A 13,202-nucleotide genomic window follows, 5' to 3' on the forward strand; every position below is an offset into this window, starting at 1 on the left:
TTTTGTTCAGTTTTTAGACTACAGGACGATACATGGTTAGCTGTCATATGTATGCTTTAAACCTGCAGAGAATGGCTGTGTGTGTGTGTGAGGGGTGTCTGTATGTCTCTGTGTGTGTGTGTGTGCCTCTCTCTCTCTCTCTCTCTCTCTCTCTCTCTCTCTCTCTCTGTATGTCTCTCTCTGTGTGTGTGTTGGCCTAAAATCTGCTAGGGCATGAGACAACCAAATGTTCTTCACTTGGTTATTATGGAGGCTACCCTACCGCTTGGATCATATGCAGCAACAAGAGCTCTTTAACTTTCCCCAAAACAGCTACTAGCCTTTAGCAAGTCATAATAAAATAAAATGTCTCTGGGTTTTGGAAATGCTTCTGAACCTTTCAGACATTTTTCAGGTATTGTTTCAGTTAATCTTTTCTTTGTAATCCAAAATTTCAAAGCAAGCAAACCTTCCGGCCTTTCAAAAAATCAGTGTTTTTGTTTTTGTTTGTTTGTTTTTTCTCTTGGTTATACACAAGGATATGGCACAGTATTGGTTATGACTTCTGCTATAAGTGTCTTCGTGGTCACATATTCTCTCTTCCTAAGCATTGAAAATTCTGTATCACTAAATACATGTAGTATATGCATTGTCAATCTAGAAGGATGGTGGGAAGACTGAGATTATGTGAGTGTAGGATAAATGGAAACAGTACCACCTCTACTGTGCTTAACAGAAGAACTTTTATTATTTTTTATTTTTATAATTGTAATTAGACCAACTTTAAATTAGAATCAAGCTTCTTTTACATGTCGGTCCCAGTTCCCTCACCCTCCCCTGCTCTTCCATCCCCTATCTCAACCCCTTTCTGCTCCCCAGGGAGGGTGAGGCCTTCCATGGGGGATCTTAAAAGTCTGTCATATCATCTGGAGCAGGGCCTAGACCCTCCCCTGTGTGTCTAGGCTGAGAGAGTATCCCTCTATGTGGAGTGGGCTCTCAAAGTCCATTCATGTACTAGGGATAAATACTGATCCACTTCCAGAGGCCATATAGATTGCCCAGACCTCCAAACTGACATCCTCATTCAGGGGGTCTGGATCAGTCCTATGCTGGTTTCCCAGCTATCAGTCTGGGGCCCATGAGGAAAGGAAGAATTTTAATCCTCCATCTTTCCACTAACCATAGAGCAATCTAGAAGAACAAAACTCTAAAATATTGATTTTATTTTGTTTCTTCTGATACTGAATGCTTGAAGGTATAGTGTAACCTAATTTTACTGAGTTAACTAAAGCTTTTATTTATCTATAATAGGAAAACTATTCATACATATTCATTTGTGTGTACATTTATGAATACTTGGTATATGGTTTTCATATTATATATATGGTTTTCAAATAATTATTGGTATTTTCTTATTTTTGAAACTCATAAATAACACATAGGAGAAGGAAACTCAGAGTTCCTAGATATAAAAAAGAAGATGTTCTATAAATGTTCTTAACTATGTGCCCTTTGTCTCAAGTTCTATACTATACTATTCCTTAATGGTAGGTATTTATATGCACAGAAATATTTAATGTATTTTTAAGGTTATTACCTAGAAGCTCTATAGAACAATATTTTCTTTATAGATTTGCTTTTTCCAGTTTAAAGTGTACTCGTTACTGCAAGATTATTATTTCCAGTAATGAAGAAATTGAATGTAGTTTGTACTTATGCTTTACTACCTGAAGAATTTCTAATCTTTGAGTTCTTATTGAGACCATGTCAAAATTACCATGCAAGTAAAACCCCACAGAGTACAAACAAGAGTTCTCTTTTGAGTGAAGGTAGTATTTCATTCTCCTCTTTAATATAAACTTGGATTGCTTCTTACAGAATCAAGATCACTCAGAAGGTACCATCTGGAGTTTGTTTTCATAAAACATTCTACATGTACTGAATGGCCAAAGGCAACCATTCAACAGTGACAGAGTTCATCCTCTTGGGGCTTACAGAAGATCCTGAACTTCAGGTCATTCTCTTCATGATCCTTCTAATCATTTACTTATTTAGTGTCATGAGTAATCTAGGATTGGTTTTCTTAATCCAAATCAGCCCTCAGCTTCAGTCTCCCATGTATTTTTTCCTCAGCCACCTAGCTTTTGTTGATTTTTGTTATACCTCTTGTGTCACTCCAAATGCTCTGGTGAATTTTTTGCGTGAGATTAAAAGCATATCATTTTATGGATGTGCAGCTCAAGTGTGTTTCTTCACCACATTTTCTGTGTGTGAAGTTTTCCTGCTGTCTGTCATGGCCTATGATAGGTATGTGGCCATCTGCAACCCTTTGCTCTATGTAATTATCATGCCAAGGAGACTCTGCTTCCAAATAGCCACTACCACATACTTTTATGCATTTGTCACAGCACTAATTCAGACGGTGACAACGTTCCTTTTGTCTTTCTGTGACTCTAACCTAGTGAACCAGTTCTTCTGTGAGGACATTCCTCTCATGGCTCTAGCTTGCTCCAGCACTCAAGTCAAAGAACTGATGTTGCTGAGCATGGCTGGGTTCAATATATGCTGCTCTCTCCTCATCGTCCTCATATCCTACCTATTCATCGTGTCTGCAATCCTAAAGAAGCACTCTGGGGAAGGGAGACAGAAAGTCTTCTCCACTTGTGCTTCTCACTTGTCTTCTATTGCCATATACTATGGGACAATAATTTTTATGTACTTACAACCTGAATCTAGCCACTCCCTAAATACAGACAAATTTGCTGCTGTTTTTTATGTAGTGGTAATACCCATGCTAAACCCACTAATTTATAGCTTAAGGAATAAGGAGGTGAAAAATGCTTTAAAGAGAAGTATAGATAAGATTCCTCTGAGTATTAGTAAATGATCCACGTTGCCAGGAAATAACTGAAGTAATAAAAAATAAAGGCAGCATGTCTAAATTTGCCAGGGATCACAGTGATGATATTCACTAGGAGAAGATAAACAATTTTCCCTTGGGCTTAATATCACAGATACACACACATACACATACGTATACATAAGTATGTGTGTATGTATAATGATCTCACACTTACTTTTAAATACTATAACTGAAGGAGATGAAGTCCTTAAGTAGGCTTAATTGCAATCTGTTGAGCACTCCCTACATGTGTACCCTGACACTGCATTCCTATCATTTCTAGCACTCAGTCTCCATGTTTCAATTCTTCCCATCGTGTAGCACACTGTCTATATGTTTGTTTAAGGATTTTTTTCAAAAAATGATAGTCAATATCATGATAGCAATTTGAGCTAATGGTGTTTTCAAAATGATTTGATATTTAGTGTAAATTGAAAGAAATGATCTATGAAATAAATAACTCTGGCAATAGTTGGGGAGACAGGGGTAGACCATTCATTCTTATCTCTCTGTCATTAAATTCTGCCAACCATTCACTGTCTGAATCAGTAGAAATATGGTGTTTAAAAAAAATGAAAAAAGAAAAAAGTGTTGTATTTTATTTTTCTCCCTTGACTTTTGTAGGACATGATAACTAGACAAGCAGTCAACTTACAACACAGCTGTCTTGTGATATATTTTGTTTCATGAAGCCTGTAAGAGTAACGTAACACATTGTTTCTAATTCTACTTATTTATATGACAGTGGGTAAAGCATTTGTTTCTTACTAAAGTGATATCAAAATGCATTTGCATCTATGCTCTCACTGAGTGTCAAAATATTTACTTTAAATAATGTAAAACTATCAGTAGAAAATCAAATAATTTATTTTATAGCCACTATTTAAAATGGAATAAGCTTCAAAACACTAAACTATTCAATGAGGAAGTGTGGTTATAATTAAATTTGATTGTCTCCATATTTCATAACACTTAAAATGAAGAAGAACCAATATATTTTATGAAGTAAAATTTAAAAATCCTGCAACTTTCAAGGTTGTATTATCAAACATTTTTCACTTTTTATAATTTAAATTAGAAACAATCTCATTTTAATATCATTCCCAGTTCCTTTTCCCTCCCATCCTCCCATGCTCCCCCATGCCATCCCACTTCTGCTCCCCAGAGAGGATGAGGCCTTCCAAGGGGGAATCAACAATGTCTGTCACATCATTTAGGGCAGAACCTAGGCCCTTCCCAGTGTGTCTAAGCTTTTGCAAATAGTGAAAACTGAACTCCACTGAATGCTTAACAGGTATCTGGTTTTGTAGTAATAGTTTTAGTACTATTTATTCCAATTAATTTTAGAAGAATAATGTGATAGATATGAACAGTTTCATAATAAAAATAAAAATTAGGCAGATACAGTTGATAATTGGTACTATGCATATATATATATGTACTTAATAGTACTTAATCAGTCATTTTATCATATAACACATAACATATCACAATGAATTTATAAATTTCTATATAGTAAATTAACACTTAAAGTATAGACTGAAATGTAAGTTTATTATTGCCCTCCAAAGAGTCAATAAAGTTTCTAAAAATGTTCACAGTGTCATAAATATCCATAAGGCACTGAGTGGCATAACTCAATTTGTAGCAGAGACTTGCATTTAATAATACTGTTGATCATGAAGTTCACATGCACACAGACACAAACAATAAAATGTTGCAAGGAAATATTTCCTAAGGTGAGCTCTGATGTCCTTCCCATTGTATTGATGATTTCAAATATCCCAAAGACTCTCACAGTTTTCCAGGGATACCTAGCCCATCAGTTCAATCAAGTATAGCCACATTCCAAAGAAACAATGCAATCTTGAGAACTATATCATACACACACACACACACACACACACACACACACACACACACACACACACACACACCCTACAATTTCTTCAAGGCACTTAATGACTCTGACACACATTTTTAATCGCAAAATAAGGCATTTATGTATTTTATAATCTGTAAGAATGCTCTGTTTTTTTAAAATCATAAATAGTTCAAATTTTGCCTAGAAACCTGGAAACCAAAAATAGCAAGCTAAGTTATCTTTTTCCATAGCAATTTTTTCTACTCTCAGAAGTTTTCTATACTTACTATTTTTAAGACAATAATTTTTATGTTTATGGAGGTGTTTTAACTGCCTATATGATTATGCACTCAACACATGTGTGTTTGGTGCCTCCAGAAGCCTGAAGAAGGTTTTTGATCCCTGAGACTGGAATTAAAAGTTTTTGTGGCCAACCTGTGGCTGCTGGGAATCTATCAAGGATCCACTGGAAGAACAGCCAGTGCTTTTGGCCCTGAGTCATCTCTACTGGTCTATCTCCCAGTTTTTCTTAATACATTTTTTTCCTTTTCTGCTTAACAGCAACAAAAATAGAGACAGGTAAAATTTAAGTAGCTAAGAGTTTGAGGGATGTAAAATAGTAGAAATAGGATATATTGAAAATAATATTTTAATAGCACAGTGCAGAGGAAACTTAGATAAGGTACCAGACTACAGGATCAAAATCTAGAGTTGTTCCTTACAGAAATGCCTCTAATCAATTTGAACAAAAACATAAACCTTGAGAGCATGGCTAACCTATTGACATAGTTTCCTTTATATGTAGATTGCTATTATTTATCCATCTATTCAACCACTCCAAACTAACTTGCCTCATCCTTAGCCCACCCTTCAGTGAATCTGTTAGACTCGATTTTCCTGGTGGAACACACTAAACCTACACCATATCATCTGACACTTTTCTTGCCTTTACAGTCTTATCATTGCTTTAAATGACAATTAATGGATATCTGTGAGTTTGCAAATAATGAGACATGCTGTAGTGTATCCTCTCACATATAGTTGGGAAATCCCTATCCACATTATATAGTAAAGAAATCAGTTCATCATGTGGCTAGCTCATTATCCTACCAACAAATATTTTTCTCTGACATGTGAAGGTATATTCTTTTGTGTTGGAGTGGAATGTTCCATAGATGTCTGTTAAACCAAATTAGGTCATAACTTCTGTTAGATCCTTTGTTTCTTTGTTAAGTTTCTGTCTGGTGGTCCTGTCTAGTGGTGAGAGTGAGTTGTTGAATTCTCCTACAATAAGTGTGTGAGGCTAAGGATTGTGAGCACTTTCTTAAGTGTCTTTCACCATTTTAGATTCCTCTGTTGAGAATACACTATTTAGTTCTGTACCCCACTTTTTATTGAGTATTTTGCATCAATGTTCATGAGGGATATTTGTCTGTATTTCTCTTACTTAGTTGTATCTTTGTGGGGCTTGGTACCAAGGTAATTGTAGTCTCATAAAAAGAGTTTGGTAATGAACCTTGTGCTTCTATTGTGTGGAACAATTTGAGGAGTGCCACTGGTGCCAGCGCTAGCACGAGTGCCAGCGACCAAAGAACCAGACCATTTGAGAGTCTGCAGATTAAGAAGGACACAACTCAGGTCATTGGATAGAAGTGAATGCCATCAGTTTATTGCAGCCTGAAGTTTATATACAAGTGAAGATGAAAAACACCACCTGCTAACAGAATGCATTCCCATGCCCTATCATAAACAAAGAAACCACAAATCCCCTCCACTTCCAACAAGGCAAGAAGGGGATAGGGGCAATGCATAATGTTTCAAAACAAGAAAGGTTCATAACAGGATGTTGATACTAGTAGGCAAGACAAGTAAAAAACAGGAGGTACCTGTGGTTATGCTGGAAAATAACTCAGAGAGACCCCTTGGGGCTGGGTCCCAACATAGGAGTATTGGTATTAGCTCTTCTTTGAATTTCTGGTAAAATTCTGCAATGAAAGACACATAAGAAAGTGCTCAACATCCTTAGCCATCAGGGAAATAAATGCAAATCAAAACAACTCTGAGGTTTCATCTTACTCCTGTCAGAATGACTAACATCAAACCCACCAATGATAGCTCATGCTGGAGAAGATTCGGAGAAAGGGGACACTCCTCCACTGCTGGTGGGAGTGCCAACTCATATAGCCAGTATAATCAGTATGGTGATTCCTCAGGAAAATGGGAATCAAGTCTACCACAGATCCAACAATTACAAGCTTAGGCATATACCCAAAAGAAGCATATTCATAAACAAGGACATCTGTTCAACTATGTTCATAGCAGCATTATTTGTTATAGCCAGAACCTGGAAGCAACCCAGATGCCCCTCAACTGAAGAATGGATAGAGAAAATGTGGTACATTTACACAGTGGAGTACTACTCAGTGGAAACAAACAATGGAATCTTGAAATTCACAGGCAAATGGATGAAACTAGAAGAAATCATTCTGAGCGAGGTAACCCGGTCACAAAAAGACAATCATTATATGCACTTACTCATATATGGATTTTAGACACAGAACAAAGGATTGCCTGACTACACTCCACACTGCCAGAGAAGCTAGGAAACAAGGAGGACTCTAAGAGAGACACATAAGTCCCCCCCCAAGAAGGGGAAAGGGAGCATGGGAGGAGAGAAGAGGGAGCTAGGAGAATGAGAAGGTCAGAAGAGGAGGGGTGAATTGGACATGAGGGAGCAGGAGGTTGAGTTGGGGGAAGAATAGAGAGAGCAAGATAAAAGATACCACAATAGAGGGAGACATTATATATTTAAAGAGAAATCAGGCACTAGGGAAATGTCTGGAGATCTGCAAGGATGACACCAACTAACAATCTAAGCAACAGAGGAGTGGCTACCTTAAATGCCCTCCCCTGGTAATGAGATAGATTAACTTATAGGCCATCTTAGAGCCTTCATCCAGCAGCTGATGGAAATAGAAGCAGATATCCACAGCTAAACACTGAACTGAACTGGAATCCAGTTTCAGAGAAGGAGTAGTGATGAGCAAAGGAATCAAGACCAGGCTGGTGAAACCCACAGAAACGGGTGACATGAACAAGCTGGAGCTCTTGGTCCCCAGAGTTATAGCTGGGAAATGAGCATGAAACTGATCCAGACCCCATAAATGTGGGTGTCAGTGAGGAGGCCTCGGAATTATATGGGGCCTCTTGTAGTAAATCAGTACTTATTTCTAGCAAAGGAATGGACTTTGGGAGCCCATTCCACATATAGGAATACTCCCTGAGCCTAGACACATAGGGGAGGGTCTAGGCCCTACCCCAAATGATATGACAGACTCTGAAGACTCCCATGGAAGGCTTCACCCTCCCTGGGGAGCAGAAATGGTAAGGGATAGGTAGGGTGTTAGTGGGGGACAGGTGAGGCAGCGAGGGAGAGGGAACTGGGATTGACATGTAAAACAATCTTGTTTCTAATTTAAATTAAAAATGGAAAAAAAAGAATTGTTATATGCAAAGGTAGCACTCAAATTTCTCAACTGTAATAAAACATATTCAAAGTCTTTAAAAGTATATAACAACTAGATAAACATTGGTTTAGTTTTTGCTTGTTTGTTTTACTTATTCCCCAAATACTTGAATGGTATGTATTATTCTTTCTCTCTACAGTAGTTGTCATTCAAGTACTTATTGTTGCTTATTAAGTAAATTGCATCCCAAAAGATCAACCATACCATAATTGCTTTGGTTGCAAACTGTCATTGTATTTCTAATTTAGAAATTATTTAAATGATGCAATCAGGAAAAATATTCTAAAGGGAGCAAGAGGTCATACAAGATATAGTCAAATATAAAAGCAATGCTAAATGCTGCTGGTTTCTACACTGTTGCTTCAAGGTCCACCAGACTTCCTTGGGTTTGCTGTGGATTATGCAATAGCAATAAGTGGTGGGGATGAAAAACAAATAATTGAAGTAGTAACGGGATTATTCAATAAAGTCAAGACTATAACTCATAGCACAAACTTTTGGAGGTTGATAGGTATGTATTGAATGAAGCATATTGTAATTACTGTAATTAAATACATAAGGCAAGGGTTTTCAATAGAAGCTTTTAATATTGATAGTCAATTTTAGCTAATCCAATCTAAGAATCTCATATTAGAAACTGCACTCAAAGTAGCATACTTACAGAGAGAGGCAAACTGGAAGCCAATGTAACAGTGATTTTCCTAAACTTTTCTTTGTACCCTAAATAAATAAGATGTTAGATGTTAGAAAGAGGTGTGTTTCTTGGTGAAATTTAGGCGATTATGTAAAATGCTCCAGTCACTTTGCCATAAAGAAGATTGTATGGATGGTGGCATCATTCACTGAGTCAGAATAGAAATACTCCAGTGTGAATGACTGAAGAGAAGGGTAGTTATACTCAATGAACCCTCTTTTACTATTTTATATTTAATTGCTTATAAAATGTCTGGTTGAAGTGGTGTGAGAGACCGTTAGATCGAGTGTCTAGAATTCATAGAAGAAATTTGGCTTAGCTTGATTGAAAACAACCAATAATATCCTTGAGTAATATAAGTTCCTTGTATTACTCAGGGCAGTGATTAAATATAGGTGAAGGAAGGAGAGCTACCAGAGAAAGTAAAAGTAAGAAGAAACATCGAAAGTCCATAGATTCTTGGGAAATTCAAGACAAAATAAGATGGCTTCACTCAAGAAAGGTGATGGCAATAATTTTATGCTTCATTGGAGTCAAATAAGAAAATTCCATCAGATCTAAGGGGAGGGAGAATGATTGTGAACATAGAATAAATATATTGCAAGAGAAATAAAGATGGTCTCTTAATAGGATGGCAAATGGGGATGAAAGAACTGAGCTCCAGGAAATTTTCTCGAATGTCTGTTTCTCAAGACACACAGAGAAAAGCAGATGCAATAGGTAAAGACAGTAACAGAAACCAGAGGTCATTCAAGGCCCTTTTAAATATCTTGTTCTAGGTTGATGAGGATTTAATAATTCTGGAAAGAGGAAAATCTAAGACATAAAAAGGAATACAGAATTAAAATATAACTAAGTATTAAAAGTAAAATACTACTCAGGTCCCCAACTTGTCTGTGGGGAATTAAAGTAAAAAGAAATTACTGATGTGAGTGTAGATGTTTTCTTGTAACCCATGACTATGAGTAAAATCTGTACTAGGAATAAAATACACGAGTATCCAAAAAATCTGTCTCACTCTAATGTCAAAAACATTAACTTCTAACATGATTTAACCTTAACCTAATTATTTTTAAAGCAAAACAATATGTTTTATAATTTACCTTTTATAGTTAATTTAAACATATTGTACCTGAACTGAAAGTAGAGAGTGGTCATGGGTTTATAAAAGACCAAGCTGAAAACAAAACTCTCTGACTTTGATGTGTAGAGATGATGTGTATGCAAAATTTTGCTAATAGTCTTGCATGCGTTATCCTCCTGAAATCAACTTTAAAATTCATTAGGTCAGATTATTAAAATTTTATAATTTTACAATGTTTTTCTACAAATCTTTCTAGTAATTACAAAATCAGTTTGTTATTGTTTCAAAAAGCTCAGCATTTATTCTCTCTCTTTTGCTCCATTCCCCACCGCCTCCTTCCCTCCCTTCCCCCTCTATCTTCATTAGAATATGCATGTGTTTTGATAGTTAAATTGGGCAAACTTCTGAAAAAAAACTCTCCTTTTGTAAATCACCACAGAGTCCCATAGTTTGATAAATTTGCCTGTGACATGTGCCATTCTGAAAGCTGAAGCCATGTGAAGGTCTTTTTATGACTGTCCAAAACAAAAACGAAGAAGAGCAGTCATTGAGAATCTGCTTCTCTCCGCATATTGTGGACTCTGAGGACTTTTAGTCTTTTGGTACAGGTAACACCTGTCTGCAATGATTAAGAGCAATCACTCAAAAGTGTCTGATTTCATTCTTGTGGGACTGACAGATGACCCAGAGCTTCGGGTGAGCCTTTTTGCTGTGTTTCTAGTGATCTACTTAACTAGTGTTTTTGGTAATATTGGATTGATTGTGTTAATTCAAGTGAGTCCTCAGCTTCACACTCCAATGTATTTTTTTCTTACCCATCTGGCTTTTATTGACTTCTGTTTTACCTCCTCTGTCACCCCAAATACTCTGCTTAATTTTCTACGTGAAGTTAAAAGCATTACCTTCTATGCATGTGCTACTCAATTGTGCTGTTTTGTCACATTTGTAGTTTGTGAACTGTATTTGCTGTCAATAATGGCTTATGATCGGTATATGGCAATCTGGAACCCTCTCCTCTATGCAGTCCTCATGCCTAGGAAGCTCTGTCTTCAGATGATTGCCAGCACATACATTTATGGATTCACTGTGGGGATTGCACAGGCAGTGGCAACTTTCTGCTTGTCTTTCTGTGGCTCCAATGTGGTCAACCACTTCTACTGTGATGATGTTCCCTTAGTTGCTCTGGCCTGTTCTGACACTCATATCAAAGAACTGATGTTGCTAATCATTGCTGGCTTCAACACTCTTTGCTCTCTGGTGATTGTGGTCATTTCTTATGTCTTCATTGTCTTTGCCATCCTGAGGATTCATTCTGCTGATGGAAGAAGGAAAGCCTTTTCTACCTGTGCATCTCACCTGACCTCAATCACCATATTTTATGGCACAGTTAGCTTTATGTACCTGCAGCCCAAGTCAAGCCATTCTCTGAACACAGATAAATTTGCTTCTGTGTTTTATGTGGTAGTGATTCCCATGTTAAACCCACTGATCTACAGCTTGAGAAATCAGGAGGTAAAAAGTGCCCTGAAGAGAATAATAGAAAAGTTATCTTTAGCTATCAGATAATGTAAGAAATACTGGATAGGTCAGGTGTGTTTCAACTGTATGTCACATGAAGTCACAGTGCTGGATAAAGACAGAGGCCCCTCCAGTATGATAAGTCCTCTGATGCACTTATCACATGTATCATGTATCCTCTTTACTCTGTCATTCTCAGTATGTGACATATGAAAGGTATTTTGTGAATTTTGTAGCATTCAATTTTATTTCTTAAAAGAAGTATATATAGAGAAAATTTAGGATAAAGTCTTCAACATTATCAAAAACTGTTGGAAAGTTGAAGTTGTATTGAGACTCTGTGATACTGAATAATTTCAGTTTTTGTATAAAATAAATATTTGTTCTCTTGTATTTCAAATTTCTTACATAACAATATAGAAATAATTTTATAATTTAATTATGATAATTATATTTATTTGTTTTAATGTAAGATTCCACAACCTTTCCATTTTATCCTTACTATTCTGAGAAAAGCTGAATTACCAGAGTTCTCTTAACTTCAAATATTTGATGGCTAGCACTATACCAGATTGGACCATGGGAATGCCTCATCCCTTTGGAATTCACTGCCTGATTATATCTGCATACTGTTGTGAGCTAGACTCTGAACAATTTACGTAGCAATTTTGACATAAATAGCAATTGTTATAGTGTATACATTATTTCACATTTGTATACCCTGTTTTCTCATCTTAAAAAGCAGTAATATCTCTTGACCTGACTCAGTGATTATGAATGGTAAAAATTTTCTTTTTGTGGTACTGGTATTCCAACCTGGAAACCCATGAAACCATTCCAGCAATGAGAGCTGTACTTCCAGTCAGTGAATATTAAGAAAGACGATAAACATAAAAAATTGACTGTCACCAGCACATACTAGGCCTATTATACATAATATTTAGTTTCTTTACTTAGCATATAGTTAAAGCAGTGAGTGATTCTTTTACTTTAGGTCATTGTGCTTGAACAGCTTAAGGAAGGTCAGATTATCCTAATCTTTCAACTCCTCCCTGGGGAAGCCTCATTGGAGAATAAACAAATGGCTTCTCCTCTTGAAAAAGTCTTTTACACCAAGGAGACATCCTTTCCTACTGAGAAAGGATCCTGATTTGTAAAAACAGCTAGGTTCCTCTAGAGGAATTAGCTTATATGAATTTTTACAAGATCAAAGGTTACGTTATAAAACCCCCTTGGCTATCATCAAGTATGATGTGAGGTCATCCTTCTTGACTTTAAAAATCCAACCCTCCTTTTTTTGCCAGGCAAAATCTTCCCCAGGCAGGAACTCTTGGTCAGCAGGCAAGAGTACTCAATATAATCTTAATTGCCTTAACAAAATGTGGTGATCTCTAACTTTCTCCTATGAATTATTTCAGTTTAAGATTAGCCTTTTATGAAATCCTTGGTAGTATGATGTTCTTAATGTTAAAGTGAAAGTACACAGGCCCATGAATTATTTCATTTTTATCTTATAAGCAATTTAATCATTTGTGAGTGTTTTTAGGTCCCACCATCACAACCACTTAAAAAGTACATAGATTTTTTTTGAAGGACAATCAGGAGGAGGAAGAGGAAGAGGAGGAGGAGGAGGA

General features: G+C 36.5%; 2 protein-coding genes across 2 annotated transcripts; both read left to right on the forward strand.

Moving 5' to 3' along the window:
* The first annotated feature begins 1,912 nt into the window (after nt 1–1,912).
* Nucleotides 1,913–2,866, forward strand: LOC100763411 (olfactory receptor 5AL1-like). The gene has a single exon (XM_027421204.1). It carries the CDS (start codon nt 1,922–1,924, stop codon nt 2,864–2,866), a length of 945 nt encoding a protein of 314 aa, XP_027277005.1. The 5' UTR covers nt 1,913–1,921.
* Nucleotides 2,867–10,674: 7,808 nt separating this feature from the next.
* LOC100763692 (olfactory receptor 5AL1) lies at nt 10,675–11,616 on the forward strand. The gene has a single exon (XM_027421205.2). The coding sequence runs from the start codon at nt 10,675–10,677 to the stop codon at nt 11,614–11,616; it is 942 nt and encodes a 313-aa protein (XP_027277006.1).
* The last annotated feature ends 1,586 nt before the right edge of the window (nt 11,617–13,202 follow it).

This window comes from Cricetulus griseus, chromosome 6 (assembly GCF_003668045.3).
Source record: "Cricetulus griseus strain 17A/GY chromosome 6, alternate assembly CriGri-PICRH-1.0, whole genome shotgun sequence".
Taxonomy (NCBI): domain Eukaryota; kingdom Metazoa; phylum Chordata; class Mammalia; order Rodentia; family Cricetidae; genus Cricetulus; species Cricetulus griseus.